We start from the raw sequence: 23539 nt of genomic DNA on the forward strand, positions 1-23539 counted from the left end.
TAAACTTTGAAAATTTTGTTGTAATATCTGAGACACTTCAGGTCTGTATTTGGTAGTATTTATACAGGGTGGAAATTTGTAATGCCACCTGTAGGGAAAGTACTCTAAATACTGGAGATAGAAATTTTTACTTAAAGGAAACATTCCTTACTTTTTTAAAAGAAATAAAACTGCATTCATAGATTTTCGAAAATTTCTAGCAGCACGCGGGAATCGAACCCGCTTTAATCTGAAAAAAATGCACCCTGCACTTTCATTGCATCGATCGATAGGGTTAATTATAAAAATAAAATCTCTCTCACAAAATTTTTTAAAAACCATGAAATCTTAACGTATTTTAATAAAACGAAAAAAATGGTAATCTAACTAATTAGTTGCTCGAAATGAGCTCCATTTTCTTGGATACACAAATTTAATCTTTTAACGAATTCATTTTTCAATTGTTTCACTTCAAACTGTCCAGTTTGAGCTTTGCTATAATGGACGAATATTGTAAAATCACTTATTTAATTACCGTTGAAATGTGATTCCGTTTTATTTGTAATTAGATGTTTTGCTGTTTTTCCCACACCACCGAATGGAACAGTACGCCATTGTTATAGATATTATCTCTATTACAATAAATACAGAATATTTTTGGAATATACGGAGACGTACACACAGGTCAGGTTGCCATGATAGATGGCCCTTATTTCGTCTCTATTTCTGGTTATATACTCGATGATTAAAAGCAAATACCTTAGCCAACGAGCTCAACACTCTACGCGCGAGATCAATGTTGTTTTTTCATCATTACATTGTTGTATTAAACATAGAAATACCACTAAGTAATTTCCTTAATGTACCACATACCTGTGCTGACGTTCCACGAAGTAACACAACCGTCATGGCTGGCCGTGTAGACAGTGTGTCGGTCAGGGTGGAGCGCGAGACACGTGATGGGTTTATTGTGACCCATCAGGACCTGCCACGGTGTGTCAGGGTTGTTCACGTCCAGGTAATTGATCACACCTGACAGCGACACCGAGAGGAGATGCTTTCCTTGCCAAAGACAAGATACCTGAAGGAGTTGAATACGTCGTTAAAATTCTATAACAAAATTCAAATGAACCAATCCCGTGGCTGTAATATCACGTTGAACAGTTGGACTTCAAAACACCCAATCACAAAATTAATTATATATTTGGGAAATGGAAAAAGGAACAGTAGCCAACTGTAATACTAAGTTCTGTTAAAATAAGTTACTGCAAAATAAACACTGAATACTTAAAAAAAATTATTCACATTTACCAAAACAGGAAAAGCTTGTTCAAATTACAAATCTACGAAAAAATCTTTACTTCCGAATAAAAATACTAGAGTTTCAAAAGAAATGCTTCTATAAAAACGTTTTTACCACACTGCAGAAAGCTTAATTTACATTATTGGTTATAAATTTTCTTCTTCTCAATTATAATGAAAGTAATATCATATTTAAAAAAACCAGCTTATTTCTCTCTCAAGTTTTCAATTCCAATACATCATAATTCTAAAATTAATTAAAGCAAAAGATTCATTCAGTCAATACCTGTTGATTCTCCACAGCAGTGCCCATATTGAAGAGCGTGGTGCGTTGCATGGTCTCCACGTCCCAGATGGCACATGTCTTGTCCCCGGAACAGGATAACAGTTGAGTGCCGTCAGGCGACCACGAGATGCCGTACACGCCACCCTTATGAGCAGGTGAACCGATCTGCAAGGTCCAAATAATGTCTTATTGCATGAGATGTACCCAGACTGCATTTCTTGCAGGTCATTATAAAATAGGGGTTCAGAAAGAGACTTTTTTATTTAAATTATGGATACGACGTAGACGTTTCGATTCGCTTTAATGTTGAAACGATTTTCTTAAAAATCACATAGAAATTATACGATACAAAAAAATCGCTAGTACGTGCACAATTTTTAATAATAATAATAATATATTTATTCAAAGAAAGAAAGAAACAGTAACAAGATTATAACAAAGACAGAAAAACTTAAAGCCTAACTAGCCATTTATAGATATAAATAAAGTGCAAAATAGGAACAATGGTTTGATTGATGTTTTATTAGAAAACTCTCTTGCGGCGATGTAAGGATTTAATTTTAATTTAAGAAAATTATCTTGAGTGGAAAAGTTGTGTGAGTATGGAATAATATTAATAAGCAATAACAATATACAAGTGATATACTTTGTGTGTTTGTCTTGTGTAGTGTGATTAAGATTATAATAATATATATGAAGTACGCTAATTTTTAACCGGTAAATTAAATCGTAAAATTGAATCGATCTCTCGTAATGCGTATCCCTAGTCACTTTGTTATTGAGAACACGTTATAATAATGACAAGGTGGCTACTTACCTGTACCAGCTCGGCAGTCAAATTTTATGACTGTACGCGCCGAACACGAGCGGGTTAGGTTCGCTTAAGAAGAGTAGTAGAAGTGGACTGTATGGAGAAAGAATGTCTGGAGAGGGAAGCATTGGTAAGTAGAGGTATAGCTGTACGACTGAATTATGCTCATCGAGTATATCACCAGAAATAGTTACGAAATAAGGGCCATATATTCCTGGTATTAGCGATACAGCTCTTATAAATATCAACTCCCGTTTGCACTGAAATATAGGCAGGTTAACTACTGACCTGTGTACGTATCCGTACATTCCAAAAAATATTCTGTATTAATTGTAATAAAGATAATATCTCTAACAATGCCGTGCTGTTCTATTCGGTGGTGTGGGAAATACCGCAAAACATCTAATTACAAAACAAACGGAATCACATGTCATCGGTAATTAAATATTGAATATGTAATTTTGCAATTTTCGTCCATTATAGCAAAGCTCAAGTTAACTGGTCGATTTGTTGTTATTGTTATTGAAACAGTTGACGACACCCGTCAATTGTTTCGAACTCGGGCTAGCCAATCGGAGCGCAGTTGTCACAGTAATGGTATGGCAGAATAGTTTAAATATAGAATAGTAAATGACATTTCGTCTCTATTTCTGGTTATATACTCGATGACTATGCTACACTGACGTTAGAGGTGGACTTCGTGGTCGTAATCGCTCTTCCTCTACTTCCAGCAGGCCTCTAAATGTCTCCTACAAATGCGGCGGTACTCGTGGCGGTTCCATTGATGCGGTGGCGGTCAGAGGTGACTCCAAGTTACTATGATCACTTGCTTTATCACCGTTTAACAGTACAGTACAGTAACACACAGAAAGAGATCAAAAGACAGCGGTATTTCACACACGGCGAAATAAGAAATGGGTGAAACTACGGAGAGTACGTTAGTTCAATATGGCGGTGAATCCACAGAGCTAAGCGAGTGTTGATGGCTGGTCCAAGGCGGACGCACGTTACCCAGGACGGTTAGTTGAAGACTGTTCCAAGTACGAACAGCAATCCAGTTGCAGCGGAGTAAAAAGGATAGCGGTATAAATGATAAAGGGAAATGAGGGTAGGTGGACTTAAATCTAAGCACCGTCTGCCTTAGTATCGTCGCGAACAGTACCTCTCCCCTCAATTCCGAGGTGGCTCCATCGTAGAGGTAGATTTTTCCGTCGAAGCCAGCTGAGGCGAAGAGACTGCCATCAGGGTTGTACCGCACGGCTTGTGCGAATCGAGTGTGCTCCTAGAAGAACAATTATAAATAAACATTTCCGTTAATACCATTTCTTAGCCACCTTTTCTTTTTTCTTTGTTCCTAAACGTTAACTAATGTACACAGAGTGGATAACGTCTCCCGAATCATTGACTTACAAATAAATGGACGACGGGTCTAATACAAAAACCACGAAAAAAATGTCCCAAGTCAACCTATTTCAACGTAGTGGCATGTAAAGGAATATGAAAAAGCTAAAACGTTGAATTTAAATTGCAATGTCATCGCAGTACTGTCTAATTTTGCTTGCTTCGCTGTCAGTCGAACAAACGAAGACTAAAGCGTGAATGACGCTCTGTATACGATTTTAACGCCCTATAAGTTCGACCCGACGTCCATATAATTGTAAGTCAATGTCCCGAATCCCGGAAATTTCCGTAGCAGTAAAGCTCCTTGTGAAGGAGTTCGCCCAGGGAAGTACTGCCACCTTACCTTTTTCTGCTGCCAAGCAGTAATGTCAGCATTACTGTGTTCCGGTTTGTGCATCGGACTTGCCAACTTATGTCTCTATAGTGACGGGCGCAGTGGCAGTGCCCCTCAGATCATTGCGATTTCAAGCGTTGAGAGTTCGTCCCGCCACACGGTATAATAAAAAAAATGGTATTTCAGGGCAGTGTATGACGTCAGCGACATTAGCAATAATTTGGAAAACGTACTTTACCAAATTAGTTCCGGTCGGAGTCTTTGGGTCGTGCTCCGTTGCGAGCGTTTTGGGTTGTGTCCCGGTCTGAGCGTTTTGGGTTGTGCCCCGGTCTGAGCGTTTTGGGTTGTGCCCCGGTCTGAGTGTTTTAGATCGTGCCCCGGTCTGAGTTTTTGGACGGTGCTCCGGTCTGAGCGTTTTGGGTCGTGGCCCGGTCTGAGTGTTTTGGGTCGTGCCCCGGTGTGAACACCATTGTTTTGGTACAGGAAATTCCCTAGTTTGCGAATGTGTGTGGCTGTCAGGTAGATTATTATTAATTACGTAAGGTATAACAAAATGTATAATATGACATCCTAACCTGCTTAGTGCACCTGAATTTGAACGGCGGGCCTTCGAAAACGGCGATGGTGTTGTCCTCAGATGCCGTTACGATGCGGAACGGACGTGTGGGCCGAAAATCAACAGAATTGATTGGCTTCGACTGCCCGCTAATCTCGCCCACAGAAGTGCCGGTCTCGGACATGAACACGTGGCCGAACCTAATAAAACAAAAAGTTGATTAACTTATTTATCTATTTTAAACATCTATTGGCTTCCCTGGTGACTCTAAAGTAGAAGTAGAGCTCCTTGTGTAAGAGTTCATCCGGGGAAGTACTGCCATCACACCTATTTCTACCGCTCCGGTTTTGAAGGGTAAGGATTAGTAATTTATTTATTTTATTTATTTCATACAAATAAGGCATACAAGAAAACAAAATACAATTTCTTACTAAACTACGAAAGCCAGTTAACTAAATTTACACGCTTTCAAGAAGCATAAATTTTAAGTTTTGCACCAAAGTGTTTTTAGTTTTTTACTTAAAAATTCTCTGCCTCTCATAAATCTAATTTATTAAATATAATTGGCAAGAAATGTACAAGTGCTTTACTGGGTGTTTGTGGTATCGTCGTCTTTTTTTTCGATTTCCTTGACGCAAATGCTTTTGTTATTTTGGGATCAACGTAACGATTTTGTCAATTCCTCAAAGAATATTCTTCGAACCACGTCCTTTTATCATTGAAGGTGAGATCTAATCTCAAATGTACACTAAAGTTGGAAGTAGAGACGCTCACCGTTCCCGGCCTTCACCGACGACGACCATGCGTTGGTTATCAGCACTCCAAGCAATGTCCTTGATAGGACCACCGATGGGCTGGAATTCATTCTTGAGAATATGCTCCTTATTCACAGTGTCCCAGATGCGAACTTTGCCCGACGCGTCTGTAATTCAAAAAAATATTTATTATAAAACAAGCTACTTCAAAGCAGGGTTCGAAATTATAAAGATATTTAAAGGTTAAGATAAATTTATTTCAACATAACTTAGATTAAGTTATGCTGATACAATATAAGTAAAACAAGTGTAAATAAAGCTATTATAGTATTCAAATAAACATTAAAAAGGGAATCTAAATTATACATTGTTCATAGTTAAGTTATAGATTTTAATATTAGAACCTAATGTGTAATTGCGATGCCTAAACAAGTTAAATGAATGTATTTTAGGCATCTTTTTAAGCAAACTTCTTAATTTTTCTATATTTGACAGTAAAGTAATTAGCAGTTATAAATTAATGGTTACCTATGTAAAAATAAATATGAAACCATCGATACCTTATATAGTATCGATGTATGAAACGTCTTCTAGCGCGCTCTCTGTTTAATTGTAAGTTTTACTCTTAAGAGGGAGCAGAGGAAAAATTCCTAATCTTCGATTTGATTTTAGAGGGGTATATCCACTTTAAAGTTAAAAATAAAATATTGTATGAGTAACTACACGATATATTCAAGCATAGACACTAATCAGAAACATAAAACAATAAAGTTTCCTCGATAGATAAAAATCACGAAATGACCTCTAATTTTCACATTTTTTCGATTCATCCTCGAAATGCTACAGGTTATTAGGACAAAAATTAGATAATTAATTATATTTATGCATGATCGACAACAGTCACTACGGATTTTTTTAAATCCATTTAGTTTTAGAGTTATTCCGCTAAAACGAATTTGGTACTTTTAATGCGCAAAATTCAACATCTCCTGTCGCATGTCACGCGAACTGCAGGCATATATTTCTTTCACAAAGTTGGGCGGAGCCAACGTCAAAACTTTTTTGGCATGTTCCCTCTTAAGCCACAATTTGACGGTCTTTTTACATTCTATTTTATACATGGCGAAATAATGCAAAGTAGACATCCAACAAGTAGAATTTAATTAAATGTAACGGAATGTAATATATATAGGATGCAAAATAATCTATGCGAATGTGCAGTGCGGAGTTGTGTGTGAGATGAAAAGGCATCGAGTCGTCTGAGGTTGGTTAAAATTAATTGAATTGATTAAAGTAAATTTTATCATGATAAAGCTTCTGCTGTCCATATTTTTTCTTCTAATACAATAAAATGATCCTTACATGAGACCAAGCCTATTAGCATATTTAAAAAATTGTGAAATTGATTGATTTTGTACGAAGAACATTTTATTAAATTTGACAAACTTTTGTTATCTCGATTTTTTCTTCCCATACAATCAAATGACCCTTAAATGAAATCAGTTTCATCATTTATCAGCATTCTAAAATAAATAATAATAAATTTTATTCATTTCCATGCAGAATTCGCGCTTGACAAAAAAATTGTCTATGCCAAAAATAGAATTTCACAAAAAATAAACTTCAAGTTACTTAAGACAGTTTCTTGTATCTCCTAAAGTTCCGGATTTCTCCATATTGTCCCAGTTAAAAAAAACACAATGTAATATCTGATAATTATCGACGCAGATACATGGCTTTGTCTCTTTAAATTTTTGACTAAAAATGACAAATAGTGGAACAACTAAATAAACAAGGAGGAAAATCTTGGGGAAAACCATTCGGTTTGTTTTGAGACTGACATTGTACACGTTTGGACACGTATCTGATAAAAACAATGACATGACAGTGCCCCTCAGGTCTTTGGGATTTAAAGCTCTGAGTGGCACTGCAATTACTGTGTGTAGACTTGTCGCTTAGCCCCAGGCGCAAGACTTATTCGTCCCTTTACTTAAAACTTTTCAAAAATCGTTTTAATCAGGTAACTACACAATTTTTAAGACACAATATTGAATAAGCAACGTATGGTTTATGTACTACATCGCATAGCATTTATTCTAAATTCTTTTAAATATACCATATAGTAGCAGTAGAGCTCCTTGTGAAAGAGTTCGTCCAGGGAAGTACTGCCACCTTACCTATTTCTGCCGCCAAGCGGTGATGTGAGCATTACTGCGTTCCGGTTTTGAAGGGTATTATATATAAGGGTGAAATTACAAGCACATGGGACTTGTCAACTTATGTCTCAGGATGACGGGCGCAAAGGGAGTGCTCCTCAGGTCTTTGCGATTTAAAACTCTGAGTGACATTGCATATGTTATGGACAGGAGCGTCGCTTTCCAACAGGCGCACGACTTGTTCGTGCCGTTACTGGGTATAATAATAAAAAAGAAATATCTTTCGCTTTCGCCGCAGGTTTTTAATCAGCCATGAAAAGCTTCCAGCACGCTCCAATTTTCGCAACATGTCGTGGGCAGAACATAATCACGTTAGCACGTAAATATCTCAAGACAATATATTAAAAAAAAAAATCTTGGCAACAATAATTAAAAGCTTAAGCCATAGTTCATAATCAAAATTTACGTCTGTGGGCGAATTTTGTCTGTTTGTTTTTATTTCATTATAACGCAGCATTACAAAAAGTTTAGAAGTTTCAAAATGGCCACCACAAAAATGTACCAATTTATCGCGCAAAAATGTCAGAAAATTAAACTATTGAAGAAATATTACATCAGATCTGGCTGAAATAGCCAAGACGCCGTAGCCTGTCCCGAAGGACGAAAAAGTTTACTACTACCAGGTACTACAAAGGTTCAGTGAATATTTTGAGCCAAGAGCTCAAATGCATTTAGAAATATTCAAAAATACATTAATCATTGTCAATAACTAATTATCTTACATGGAATGTATTAAAAAATGCAAACGGTAAAAAACACGCGGTCCCAAAATTTCCATGTGTACATTTTAGCGTCTCTAATTTTACATGACATCAGTAAATCGAATTTACACACTTAAGCACACTTCGCATTCGCAAAATAATACCCATTTGCATTTTGCCATCAATAAATATTGTTGAAACTGGTATTCGGAGAAAGCGCCACATTTACAAGATATACATACATGCAGATGTTTCCCGCTCGCGTAACAGGTTTTTTTTTCTTAAGTTGGTAGCTCTTTACTTGCTTGTATGTCATATTTAGTTCAATTCGATATTTGAAAATACCCCATAGTACTACGCATATTGTTCTTATGTAATATTTAGTAAGAATACATCAATAGGTAATAGATTAATATAATCGCTTAGCACATAACGCCGCTCAAGTCGAAAAATGGCGATTTTTACTTTTGAAATTTGCTAGGTACCTCAAGTCAACAACGTGAATACCGATAAAAAATATATGACCAACCTTAGAATAATAACGCATAGAATGATAGTTTCATAACTGTCACAAGTGAGGCAAAAATCAAATTCATGTAGGCTAGTTTTAGTAGTAGGTTAATTTTCGGTTTTAGTGAATATTTACATAAAAATATAAGTTGAAGCGCGTTACTTCCTTGTGGAATGTGATGTTAGTATCTATTTTATGTTTGTCTGACGTATTTTTGCACTCATTTACCGCACATTTCGTCATTTTCAGCTAACATTCAGCTCTTCGCGGTGCAAGTTGACCTTGAGCACTGAGCGCCCGCCCGCTCGTGTAGGCCCTTTGGGAGCGCTTCAATTTGCCTCACTTAGCGTGTGCGGGCTAGGTTTCTATGCGTTATTATTCTAAGTGACCAACACAGTTATTATCCATAAACAGAGCACCTTTTACTAACATAAGCTATTTAAGTTTCCTTTTTTTCTTGAGCCGAATAGTATTTTCTTTCTTTCAAAAATCTTGTATACAATAATAAATGCAGCTGAGAGGTAGCGTTTGCTAAGAGACGATACAGTGTACAATATTAGCAGACAAAAGATGGTTGATATTGTGTAAATTATTTATCAATGTAAACATAGCGTCTCATTGGCTGGTCACAGGTCTAAGGAGAGAATTTAGACAATAGACCGCCACGCCTTACACGCTAGCAAGAGATATTGGTACTAAACAATCACAAATAAACGTAAAAATTTTAGATCAACGTGAACAATACTTTTTTTAAACCAAGTCACGGGAACACCTTCCTTTCTAGATAACTGTTGATTATAACGACCCTCCCTACCGACCCTTAGGGTACACGAGGAGGGGACTATAGCCTGTACAAGCACAGGGATCTTCCCTGTACGATCCTGAGCCCAGGTCAGCCTGTTTGCAAAGATTTCATCCGGTTCTCAAAAGCCTAGTGCCTTGGGAGCTGCCCAGGGTGCACGTACAGCACCCTCCCTATTTTCCAGTTAATTATCACTCCAAGTACTGTTGCGCATTGCGCAACTAACGGTTGCCACCGCTGACCTGTTGACTATAAAGTCCACTACCAAAACTCCATTTTGGTGGCGGAGCTGTAGGCACCTCACCTCCCGACGTCGCCAGTTCCCAGAAACCTATGCGTCTGGATCCTATAGGATAGGATATCTAGCTTATCCTCTACTAGCTCTCCGAGCTAGTGCCGGAGCCGGCTAGCGCCTGTAAGCGACAGCATTTGAAGTGCCACTCAGAACTTGAAGTTGTAAAGATAATAAGATAAATATAATAAGAATAAAATTCGAATATTATTTGTTTCGAAAGTTTCTCATCTATACTTTACTGCCTTCGTGACCGAACGGTTGCCAGGACCGCCACGCAGAGGTCCCAGGTTCGATTCTAGGGCCGGGATAAATATTTGTATGCCCTACATTTATGTACCTCGTGATTTTGGGTGTAATTTATGGTTGTCTTATATGTGTCCATGGCACCTGCGACATAGGGTTTCCCTAGTGCGGGGCTATGTTTAGTGTGTGCGTTATTATTATTACTTTCAAAGATTCCGGACATTTTCGCCATACTAATAGCTATTATTAAGAATGAATTCACCGTTATTTGCATATCGTGTCGACTTTTCCAGTGGGCGCGCAATTCTTGCGGAAGCGTATTTTATCAACGAGATCTTTACAGCTTTAATTCTGGAGAGATCTACGCTCTAGTTGGCGTACCGCCAGCCGCACGCTGCCCATCAGAATGATAAACCCACATGCTTATGTCTGTTAGAGAGTTACTACACTTAATCAAAGCTGAATCGACATGAGCCGATCCGAAAAAAGTTTATTACAGAGAGTTAAGAGCGTTCGCGCACTACGCGTTCATATCACGACCCCGATTCGGAACTCTTCGATATTTTACCGAATCGTTGGATTGGATATCGTTCTCGAATCGAAGGGAGCTTTCCGAGCTATTCAGAACATTCGAGTTAAAACGTTCGATTTGGATTCGGATACGATATCGTTATCTAACAGCGTTTACGAAGTTAGTCGGTGAAATAGATTATAAGAAAAATGAAAATCGTTTTATATACATTTTTAAGACTTTAAAGGCATAAAGTCTTGCATTAAAATAAATTAATAAAACTGAACATAATCCAGACTTTATTTAAAATGATAAGAGATTTCCATATCACATTCTTGCTAAACAATAGGACGTCCGGTTTGTAGCCTTTGCCGGTCGAGAAGTTCGAGCAGTCGTATGGGTGTGACGTCAATTCCGGTGTTGTGAATAAAAATGAAAAGAAATCGTTCGACAACTAAGTTATCGTAAGGTGCTCAAGCAACAACAACTGCAAACCGGAACGCAGTGTGTAATGCTTATTTACAATGTTGGCAGCTTAGAATAATAACGCATAGAATGATAGTTTCATATCAAACGAACTGTCTAAAGTGAGGCAAAAATCAAATTCATGTAGGCTAGTTTTAGTAGTACGTTAATTTTCGGTTTTAGTGAATATTTATATAAAAATACAAGTTGAAACGCCTCACTTCCTTGTGGAATGTGATGTTAGTATCTATTTTATGTTTGTCTGACGTATTTTTACACTAATTTACCGCACATTTCGTCATTTTTAGCTAAAATTCTTGATCTGTTCGCGGTGCAAGCTGACCTTGAGCACTGAAGGTCCGCCCGCTCGTGTAGGCCCTTTGGGCGCGCTTCAATTTGCCTCACTTAGCGTGAGCGGACTAGGTTTCTATGCGTTATTATTCTAAGGTTGGCAGTATTTCCCTGGACGAGTTCTTTCACAAAGAGAGCATCGTCAACGTCACATTATTACTGTCAGTTGGATAATTGTGCTTAAAATTTGTGTCAGCTACAAGACTGATTCAACTTTCAATGCAATTACATAAACCAGGAAAACTTATACGAGGTAATAACTCATTTGTCACTAAGTATGTATGTACTACAATACTGCTGTACATTAACAACGTAATCGATCGTTTTTAACGAAATTGAATTATTAACATGTCTGCGAAATGAGATCTACAATCTATATACTAGATATTGTACATAGCATAATGAACTTTGTGGTCGATTGTGTAACGTACAAACTAGATACGAGTCTAAGCCTTCCGCGGAATGCGCGAGCATTTTCGAGCATGCGCGAGAATTCCGACTTGATGATTCCTCTTTTTTTAGAAAGAGGTACCTCCATAGTCCCATTTAAATTTGAAGAAAATATTCCACCTCTAAGGGTCGTATTCTAGATTATGGTTTAAAACACTTGATATCATACTCAAGTCCCTGCCATTAGGGTCGTATTTCCAGTGCAGGCAGGGACTTGAGTATGATTTCGAGTTACCATACTCAAATCCTGACTTGAGCATTGAGTAGTGTTCTAGAATACGGCCCTAAGTGTGGCAAACTAGGGGATGAATCCGGTTTCGCGCACTATCCGGTAACCGATTTCAATAAAACTTGGCAAATAGACATCTCTAGCCGGTACTGGTAGCTGTAAAGGTATCTAACTGAGTGACGAAATACTGTCATAGATTTCTCATAGATGGCGCTACGGCTACAAAGTCGTTGAAACCAAATACGTGAGGTCCGCTGGTGCGTTCCGATGCTTAGTTGGTATAGCGTCTCGCACGGTTTGCTAGAAGACGTCGTCGGTTCGAATCCGGCCGATTCGAAGGAATTTTTCAAAATGTTCGATCTTTGTATTAATAATTATAACAAACTAGTGGAGTAATTTCACATGAAAAACAATTGAATATCAGTTCAATAAAAATTTAATTTTCTGTCCGACTTAATGCGATTCCCTGTCGGTAAGTGTGGAGACTCCCTTAGCGTAGTGTTAAATGCTGGTGTCGATATAATAATGAATATTTCTCCCATTTGCGTTCCATTACAATTCATCCAATTGTGAATAAAGTTTTGTGATTGATAAATTGAAATTTTATTTCTTCTTTATTTCATAGGATAAGCAAATTACACTCACTAATCAGTATGACGATTTCATCGTCATACAGATTAAACTCTACTGCTCATTCGTAAAGCAGATTCCCCTGATAACAATGAGCAAGAAAGTCTACATGCCGTTCTTTGCAAAATTAATATATATTCGAATACATTTATCATTACAATATTTAAACATATTAAGATCGAGACTGCCTGCAAGAGCTAAACGGGTCACTACTACGGATTTTGCCATCCAAGTATGCAGAAGCTGTATAATATAACCTTTAGTATAAAGTTTTTGTTTCACTATAGTTTTATACCACATAAGTGGCAAGTTTTGAATATCGGAATCTTATTATAGAATGCACACACTCAAACATAGCCCCGCACTAGGGAAACCTGTGTCGCGGGTGCCATGGACACACACATAGACAACCACAAATTACACCCAAACTCACGAGAGAAATAACTGTAGGCCATACAAATATTTCTCCCGGCCCGGGAATCGAACCTGGGACCTCTGCGTGGCAGTCCGGCATGGTAACCGTTCGGCCACGGAGGCAGTTTAGAAGCATATACATAGGCCCTTAAACAATTTTGAGACTTTATTGAGACAACCGTCAGACACAGCTAGTTTATTTTAAATCCTCGTATTAAAGTTATGTCACTATTTTTCGTAAAAAAGTTATTATTTATTATGCACATGCTCTCAAGTTTCTGAAGTACTAGAACTGTAGCGGACTGTATCAATGGAGTTCCGATGGGTGGGTAGGAGTCAGCAAGTCCAAAGGAAACATAATTAGTTTATTTACATGACCACTACAATTACAATAGAAAAACAGAAACAATAGTGAAAAGGAAGAAAAAGGCAAAAAACAAGTATATGTAAATTTAAAATTTCAATTTAAAACTAAACTGTTAAAAAGACTAGATAAAATATATGTACAAAAAGATAAGTAGTGAACGTTGCGATTCCTTACAAGAACCAATCACACTCACCACTCGAGTGTCTACAGCCAAAGAGGCAGTTACTTTGCAGATGCACTCACAAAAACAGTTTTGTTCTCATAAATTTACATATCGCATGTTTAAACAATAACACCACTAAACAAAAAATTTGCTGAGCAAAATGGCCACTTGAGTTTCTGCTAATAAAAAAGAGAGATTTTTGTTTTAGTTATTGTATTAGCATCAATGTATATATATATAATAATAATATGTAGTGAATTTACATCTTAATATAATACTGCGATAAGTGGTACAAAGATTATGAAAAGGAAAATTAATGGTCTATCCACACATATCCGGGCCGTGCTCCATCAGGGGCTCAAAAAAATATTGTTGCGTATATTTTGTATGAACTTGTTCATACAAAGCAGTTTATACAAACTAGCACGCCCCGGCCACGTCTCGGGTACGGCCCTGATGTGTGTGGATAGTAATTAAAGGTGTAAAAAATATTTGAAGTGTTAACAATGATAATAAAAGGGTATATTGATAAATAAATACATGCGTCATCACGCTTGTCATCCACCTGTCACACTCCTGATAAGCCTGCTCCACCTCGTCCACTTCTATCAGTCCCTTCATACATGCCCGTTTATTCGAGGTACTTTAAACCACGTCTCGTTTAAAAACGTCACCAATCTGATTGGGATATACACACCAAGTTCTACTTCTCCCCAGGCATCAACGGCCAACATTTTTATATTATTTTTTAAAACTACTGTATATAGTCATTTTTACTTAACATTTGTAGGCTTTAAACAGACTATATCGTAGGTGACACAGCAGTTGTGTGATAAAGTGCGCATGTTCATCAGTTGCGCGCCCAATCGCGCACTCCAACACGCGTCAGTTTCACGCAGTCTACTCTGCACTATTAGCCCTTACATGGACACTCTTTCCATTGCAATAGAAACGACTTCACTCTAGTAACATGTAGGCTTTCCTGTACATGCCTGACCATGCACAATAGATTGCCTGTATAAAGGGGCTATTTGTGGAATCATCGATTATTTCGATGGGGCCATGGCTTCTAAAAGAAGAACGTACATGACCAAACCATTGAAGCATTGCCCTCTACATCCTGGTCACTACATTTGATAAATAACATGCACAAAAGTTTGAAATACTATATAAGTTCAAAAAGACCTTCATTCTTCAAATCCAGTCTCAAAGTCAATACTTCATTGAGAATATTTAGATTGCATACCTAATACAAAATTATGGATAAAATAAAGCCAAGAATATCACTTCTTGGTATCACCAGTTTATCATATCTATCTATCTACATTATATTGAATCACCAATCATGTGTTTATGTCTAAAATGTGTATGTATGTACTTAAATATTAACAATGATTCATCACATCACAGCCTTGATGTATATATCTATCCGGGGGTAGAGGAGAAAAAGTGTTTTTAACTTTTTGTTAAATATTGTTATTTCATTGATCACTGTCGCGTCAGCCAGTATTAATTTTTACATTTAAAACAACTATAATCTATAATGATTGTAAAATAAAACAAAAAAAAAGGAATTCCATTTAAATGTGTTACTTACTACAAGCTCATACCAGTTTATATAAGGTTAGCCACAAGTAGGCTTCATCACAAAGACAAGCTCTTACCTCCTGAGGCTATGTAGAAGCCACTCGGCGAGTATTTGGCAACGTTAACTTGACAGGAATGCTCAGTGTAAATGTCCGCAATCGCAGGATTCTCAATATCCCGGATTATTACAGAATTCCCGTTTGTGTACAGGAAAGTTCGGCCTTTCGGATCACCGCCCAAAACCAATGGAGTACCTCGCTGAGTTCTCGGCAGAGCCGCCCAAGTGTATTCTGTAAGCATGCAAATATCTCGTCACACTACGTTATACATCACCGGCAAAACTAACTACACAAAATAGACTTGTCGAGAGATTTTTGTCTCGCCATTCCTTCAATGAATGTCTCACAATAGCAAAGTTCCGAAATAATAGATACTTACTGTTAGAATACGACATACTGCCCTTACACTTGTCTATATTAATACTACACTCACTACGCTTAAACTAAGTTTTATTCAGTACTTTTAATTTAGATAGAAAAACACAATCAGCCGCTACCACTCCATAGCCTTCCTTACTAAATGACGTATGAATTGTTTCCGTTGTATTGGTAGGACTGTGATCATTTCAAATGCCCTTATATGGGCACTCACCCTGCATTTCACACAGACTGTAATAATTCAAAAAAATTATAGATAAACTCGGAACACAATATCATTATTTTAAAAATACACATTACATATGTGATTAAAATTCGATTCAGTAGAAAAAGTAGCGATCCGATTAAATTTTAAATCGGTAATTTTGTCATTAGAAAGCACTTCTCTATTGTTAAGAAAACAATATCTCTATGGTCATGACGAGATATCCTCGCGGCCGCAGCCAAGTTATTTTTTTTACCGAAATTGTAAATTTAAAAATTGGCGTTTAAAAGTGTTCAAAAACATAACTTGTTTAACTTTGTAGTTATTAACCGTTGAAATGGAAAAAACTGCTTATTTTTTAACGTTAAAACGTACGTTTAAAAAGCGTGTTTGTAAAAGCGCTTTTCACACGCTTATTAGTTTGACGCTTAAAAAGTCGTTTAGAAAAACGTTTAAGCGCATATACCAACGCTTTCGCTTAAAACATGCTTAAAAGTTTAACTTTTTTTTTACTTATTTAGGTGCTTTTCGTTTAAACGCCCACCTTTATCAGTCAGTTTATTCGTTTCGGTTAGACCTGTGTCGATCGATCAATTGTGATAACCCGGGTCGGTCATGACCCATGACAAATGTAATCGAATGTTATATAATTCGATCATATGATCGATCTTTTTGCGGGTTACGGTCCAGCCGGTCTTATTCTTTTTTTACTCGCTAGGTGAAAGTAAACATTATTTATAAGTTTAGTTTCTAATAATAATAATATTTTTATTTCTCCACAAAAACACCTTCAGAAGGTTCTCAGTAATTTAAGAAATTTTAACAGCTAGATTTCTATTCTCAATTCGTAGAAACAATCTGATTTTCTGAGTTTGTATTATATTTGTTTTACTTACTTTTTTATTACTTACTTAGGTAGTGAAGTTTGAGGGTCGTATTCTAGAACTCTACTCAATGCTCTAGTCAGGATTTGAGTATGGTTTAAAGCACTCGAAATCATACTCAAGTCCCTGCCATCAGGGTCGTATTTCCAGTGCTTGAAATCATACTAAGATCCTGATTTGCGCATTGAGAGTAGAGTTCTGAAATACGCCCTTAAGAGTCAGACAGAAATACGTCATCACGTAATAATAAATAATATTTCCTCACCGTGCAGACGATTACCCCAATAGTGCGTCGTATTGTGTATACCCTTACAACAAGCTGTATACGAATAGTAGTTTTCTTAAAATTCAAAATAAATTATCTAATATAGCGTTAAGAAATTTGGGGCCCATTACACTCAAAAATATTAATCACAACACAGGAACACACCGAAAAACAAACTAAACAAACTTACAAAATTACCATGTAACATACGAGTTAGTTAGAATAGGATGATTGATTGAAAGACTAGTTGATCCGTTAACCCGTCCGATATTGGTTGAATTTTTGATTCGATAGGTTCTCTTGAGCGTATTTTCTATGAAACGAATGATCCATACGACCTGAACTAACAGAGTGAGAAGGCGAATTTGGTCGTGAGAATGAATGAGACAACAATACTATTGTCAGTTTCAGACTTATTGTTATTTGAATTATTGAATAATCTCAACCCGTTTATGAATAAAGTCGAATATTGCACGCATGACCCATGAAACTCTAAAATGATCTGGTTATTAGGAGCTTGTAACTCGGGTTATCGGGTCACGTCAGGTACTGTTCGAATCATTTTGATTGGGTGATCATGATCGACCCACGCCTAGTTCAGTTCGTTTGGAGATTAAAGAGGAGTGTGACGTGTTGAAAAAATTTACAATTGATGCTCGGTCCGCGTGTTTTTAATTCATTTTTGTTCTTAACAAAGAAGTGACGACGGCTGAAAACGTGCGATAGTACAATAAAACAAACGCTGAGCTGATCTCGGTTTTTTGGAATTTATTTAATTTGTCACTTTTTCCCACGTGGTGAATGTCAGTTTTTCGTCGACGTGTTAGTTCTGCAGAAGCGTGGCAGAAGCATTTAAAATAACTAAGCTGAAAGCTAAAAAAGGCACTGCAAGATATTTGCACGCGTTATTACGCTAATTTAATTCTCTGACCGCATTTTTTGTATTTAAAACGGATTCCTTAAAAATGTCCGATCTTAATTTATCTAGCGATGTACCCTCCAGAAAAGTCTGTGCTGTCACAGTGCCACCGGAGAAGAATGTAAGTTTTGCGCGTATTACTATTAGATAAATTATCAAGAGACCAAATCGAGAATGTAATTTTTCAACTGCATTGTAAAAATATGAATCAATTTGATGCAATATTTCATATCAAAACACCTTAAGATGTCGCAAACTTCGGAATTATTTCACTATCAATTCCTTTCTTTCCCATAAAAACATAAAGAGAGAAAGACAACTTGTCTTTATGAAAAGGCTACTTAATAACAATCATTCTGCTATCTCAACTAATTTATAAAGCGTCATATTATTGTTGTAAAATATTAATTTGGTTGTTCCAGATGTTCTCAATCACAGATGAGGATTATCAATGTGAATACACAGATTCTATCTTTAAATATCTTCTACAAAAAGAGCAGGAGAAGCCGCCTATCCATCTGCAGTCACCACAGGTATTTTTATTTTTTTTATGACACTTACATTTTCTAAATTGTAATGTACTTTTTTAAATCTAGTTTTAAGAGGTCTGAAACGTTGGGGCGTTTATGTTGATCTCGTAATGTATGTACCTAGTCTTGCCATAAATATTGTAATAAAGAAAAAAATATTTTTTTAACTGCAAACAACATTTATTACTTTTATAGTGTGTTAGTTTAATACATAAATATACAACAATTAAAAATATAAAAAGCTCATTCGAAGTGGTCTCCATTGGCTGCAATACAGTCCTTTAAACGTTGAGGCCAGTTATCAATAGAAGCACGCACTCTTTCCATGGGAAAATTCTTCACTGCCAATCGTATAGATTGTTTTAGGGATTCCAAATTATCATGGCGTTTAGAGCAAGCTGTACTCTCTAAAACTGACCATAAATGATAATCCAGCGGATTAAGATCAGGACTAGACGACGGCCAGTCTTCAGCTCTAATGAAGTCCGAAATTATTGCTTCCAATCAAGACTGCGTGGACCGAGCTTTATGACCCGGCGCCGAGTCTTGCTGGAAGGACCATACTTGGTTATTGAACATGGTGATGTTAAGGGGCTTAACTACTTTCTCAAGAATGGTATCTTGATACACTTGTGCCGATGTTTTGATACCTTTTTCACAAAAATATGGCTCAGTCACTCCTTCATAGCTAACACCCCACCAAACCATCACTGAAGTCAGATAATGTCCACATTGCACTCTGTCGACTAATTGGGAAGCTTCCTTAGAGCTTTGAGCATAAATGCGGTCATTTTGTTTGTTAAAATGTTGCTCAATTGTAAAAATTTTCTCATCCGTAAACAAAATTTTTCTGTGACCTCCCTTTGCGTACCGCTTCAGTAGTTGTTTCGATTTTACCACCCTATTCTTCTTTAAATTATCAGTTAAGAAATGACCAGTGCGTCTCTTATAGGCTGCAAGTCCTAAGTCATCTTTTAAAATACGCGACATGGTTCTAGGTGCTATCTTCATTTCCCGAGATAAAATCTTTTGCTTTCGGACAGGATTTCTTCGAATTCTTTCCCTTACTGCTTTGACCACCACCTTTTTCGTACGAACACTATGTGGACGGCCAGATCTTTTTCTGTCACAAACAGAGGAAGTCTCATTGTACCTATTAATAGCCCGGTACACCAACATTTTACTAATACCAAGTGTATGGAGAGTTTTAAAAATTGCATTTAGCTCCATACCTACTTTGAGTAATGCAATCACAGCGATTCGGTTCTCTTTATCACCCCACTCCATTTTAATATCGCAAAATATTGTACAATGTATTGGCGCCAAAATGAGAAACACAATGAACAATCGTATAAAAATGACAGATTCAAAATTCAAATGTAATATTTTTTTATTTTTAAGTGTAACAGTATTTGTGGCCAGACTAAGTATACATATAAATATCTATCCTACTTTATCTGTCACTACTCCAATGTGAGGTATTGCTCTTCATCAGAAAGCAAGACCTCACATAGGAGGATAGAGCTGCAGCACTCGTTGTCAACGGGTTGCTCAGCATTAAATTTAGCTCTCCTACCTGACCAATGTCTTTTAATTGATATTGGGCCTGACAGCCCTTATTGATTGACATTCCATTAAATGAAGCATGTCTTCCAACTTGTTACGGAATTGGCATTGGGGGGATTCTGCCCTTCTCATGAGATAGTAAAATTTATGTTATGGAATGTGACCAGAATGTAGTCTAAGAGCAATTAATAATTAGTGACTTTAATAGGCTACCCTCCTCGAACCAGAGCTTTCTTGGCTGTCTTGTAATGTACTTTATAAACTAAAAAGGCCAGGAAGAAAAACTTGCTGCTAGTTAGATAGTAGCAACCAAATCGGATTGCAGAAAAGGGAGCATTACAGAAATGGGACTTCTAAGTTGCATCTCCATAGTGATTATTATGTATTCTTCCATTTTTGTACTGTAACTTCCATATGCCTGTAGTGTCCTACACTGCCGCAGTTAGTTGAAAGAGCGTTTGTGACAAAAACTCAAAGAAATCATATTGAAAAATATTAACTTGGCTTTTGCGGTAACTTCATTACATTATCCACCTAGGAAAAAATAAGAATAGTGAGAAATTGGCCTTCTTCTACTGATCGGAAATATTGATTTATTTAGTAGCAGTAGAGGTGCTTGTGATAGTGTTTGTCCAGGGAAGTACTGCCACCTTACCTATTTCTGCCGCTAAGCAGTAATGTCAGCATTAGTGTGTTGCTGTTTTGAAGGGTAAGGGTGCTGGTGAAATTACAGGCGCATGGGACTTGTCAACTTATGTCTCAGGGAGATGGGCGCCGTGGCAGTGCTCCTCAGATCTTTGCGATTTAAGGCACTGAGTCCCATCACTTGATATTATAAAAAAAAGCTTAACAAATTTTTTTTTAATTGATACATACGCCTTTTCTACTAACAGCGGCAGTACAGGGACTTGGAAGTTGTCAGTTTTATGCCTTAGAGTGATAGGCATAATGGCAATGATTTATTTAGTCAGTTTCATGTGATTTAAAACTTTGAGTGGCACTACAACTGTTGTGGATAGGAGTTTTGCTTATCACAAGACCGTTATAGTAACATTAATGTGAGCATTACTGCATTCCGGTTTGGAAGGAAGGTGAAATGACAGGCACATGGGACTGGTTATGTCTCATGGTGTCGGACGCAGTGGCAGTGTCACTGAGTATTATTAAAAAAAGACAAGACCCACAACTTGTTAATTCTCTCACGTGATATGATATAAAAGTTGCTAAAAATAATAATATTAGGAGCATTCTATCAAAGCAATTTAAATCTTCTTGTATATTGTTGTGGTGAGCTCTATGAATTGACCTGCAGTAAATTTAGTTACTGCATTATTGCATTGTAGAGACTCGCCATCAGCCTTGGCTCTTGATTGATGGTCACAATACTTCAATTGCTGGATGCATGGATGCTGGACGGCGCAAGGTTTAAAGCTAATAAAATGACACGTGTATAAAATAAGTAAGTCCATAATCATCCATGAGCCAAATAATAAACTTATAACACCTGCATTTGATCACTAAGTTTCAAAATGACGTTATAATGAATATATTTGCGTCATTATTTCACCACTTCTTTTAATATGGCGTCATAAAGAAACTCCGCCTTATCTTTGCATGCCCAATACATCAGTGGTCTAATATTTTTAAATGAGTTTTTTTTTTCAAAGAATAAGGCAAATTTAAATAGACACGTTTTTATTTTAAGCAAATAATTGTAGAAGTAAAACTTTGATAGTTGTCTAGACTACATAATTGCATTTTAGGTTATTCAATTGGTATTGCACCATAATGCAAATTGATTGCAACATTTGGAAATCAGCTACAGTTTTTGTCATTTGCATTTATATGGCAGTTGTTTTTTCATGGTTTCTTTCATTCATCGTAATGATCGCTGAACGAAGTTTTACTTTGATTTAAACTTTTCACGATTTTCACACATTATTTGATTTTTAATTATATGTTTTTTTTTTATACGTGATTTAATTCCGAATTAAAAATCAAATAATGAATGGAGTTTTGTTTTTAAAATCGTGTTAAATCCTGGCTAATATGCGCAGCAAATTGAGTTGATAAGAGCTTCGATGTAAACACATGTGCACTGCAATCAAATGTTTATAATGATAAACTTCCCGATAAGTCACAGAATAGCTACTACAACAAATTTAAAATAATACTACTGGATGAAAAGACATCTGCAGCTCCTATTACGCAATGCCTGTTCAAAATGCAAAATTCATATTTCATTACTATCGATTTATGTTCATAAATTACATGTTTACGTGGAAAATTCTGAAATATGTGTATAAAATACATATGGAAAAGGAAAATGGAACATCTCACAATTGGTGTTTGAATCTAAAAGTATTTTTTGTTATATTTACCATAATGTTTGTTTTTGTGCTATGTAAAACTATACTCTAGCCAAATTCGACAAACAACAAACAAAATCCTATGATTTTTTTAGCGTTTCCACCTCAGACTGTTTCACAATTACAGTATTTTCCCCCGCAATTTGATTGATAATTTTTTTTTTATTTATTAAGGCTTTGGCAAAGCCATCAGCCTACACATGGAGTTTAATTATGTTTCTGTAAACATGGCCGCCACAAAGAGGATAGGCAATTTGAGGCGACGTGCTTAGATTGACTCGGGATTCCTTAAAACGGGCCGATACGGGTATTTTAGTTCGAGATTCGTATAATTTCGCGTTTTAATCTTCGATTAAGGCACAATAGCACTATCCTATTCCACTTTAAACTAGAATTCACAAAATAATTGAAAGTCAAAATAAAAACGACACTTTTCCCTCCAAAAGGTCCAGAGCGAATCCTGATTGATACTAATCTTGAAGTCATGTCTATGATGAATTTTTTATTTTTTTCAATAATGGCACTAGAAGTGATGAATTTTGTTCAATAGAAATTTCAAATCGCCTAAAAATAACATTAAAAATACCAGTATATATATAATCCCTAATGATTATTTGATTTGAAGGGAGAGATTGCAAACATTTCTAGTTCGACTAGTAATTTTAAAGTTCAGAAACAGAAATTGATGCTGGTTGAGATATGTACTAAATTTATATAATCTTTTCGTAAACTTTTCGCTAATCTAACAGAAAGTACGAATAGGTATCAAAAAGTCAATTAATTTTATTCATAAATCAAACGTATCAATAGGTACTTTATATAGGTGTATGAGTAGATACTTTTAACTGTATAATAATTGACTAGGGAAGTATTACTTCTGCATAATCCAATTACCTACCTAAATTCCAAGCAGGCCGCGGGCGGACGTGCGCGAGAAGCGCGTGGGAAGCTCATCTGTACCGTGTTTTAAGCGCGTTTGAATCTATTCAAACAACATATACTCCA

At 36.6% G+C, this 23539-nt stretch overlaps 2 protein-coding genes across 2 annotated transcripts in view; one reads left to right on the top strand and one right to left on the bottom strand.

Annotated features, from left to right (window-relative positions):
• Positions 1-15912, bottom strand: part of LOC113239451 (actin-interacting protein 1) — a 31582-nt gene extending 15670 nt beyond the window's left edge. Inside the window, exons 1-7 of the mRNA XM_026476464.1 lie at positions 15798-15912; positions 15437-15649; positions 5444-5591; positions 4689-4869; positions 3541-3660; positions 1568-1732; positions 853-1060 (exon numbers count right to left, since the gene is read on the bottom strand). Of these exons, the coding sequence (XP_026332249.1) occupies positions 853-1060; positions 1568-1732; positions 3541-3660; positions 4689-4869; positions 5444-5591; positions 15437-15649; positions 15798-15813 (1051 nt within the window). The 5' untranslated portion in view covers positions 15814-15912. The remainder of the gene's footprint in view (positions 1-852; positions 1061-1567; positions 1733-3540; positions 3661-4688; positions 4870-5443; positions 5592-15436; positions 15650-15797) is intronic.
• A 1897-nt stretch (positions 15913-17809) lies between these two features.
• Positions 17810-23539, top strand: part of LOC113239434 (cyclin-J-like) — a 12028-nt gene continuing 6298 nt past the window's right edge. Inside the window, exons 1-2 of the mRNA XM_026476441.1 lie at positions 17810-18190; positions 18492-18602. Of these exons, the coding sequence (XP_026332226.1) occupies positions 18116-18190; positions 18492-18602 (186 nt within the window). The 5' untranslated portion in view covers positions 17810-18115. The remainder of the gene's footprint in view (positions 18191-18491; positions 18603-23539) is intronic.

Source organism: Hyposmocoma kahamanoa, unplaced genomic scaffold (genome assembly GCF_003589595.1).
Source record: "Hyposmocoma kahamanoa isolate Upper Pololo Valley unplaced genomic scaffold, ASM358959v1 99879, whole genome shotgun sequence".
In the NCBI taxonomy this organism is placed as follows: domain Eukaryota; kingdom Metazoa; phylum Arthropoda; class Insecta; order Lepidoptera; family Cosmopterigidae; genus Hyposmocoma; species Hyposmocoma kahamanoa.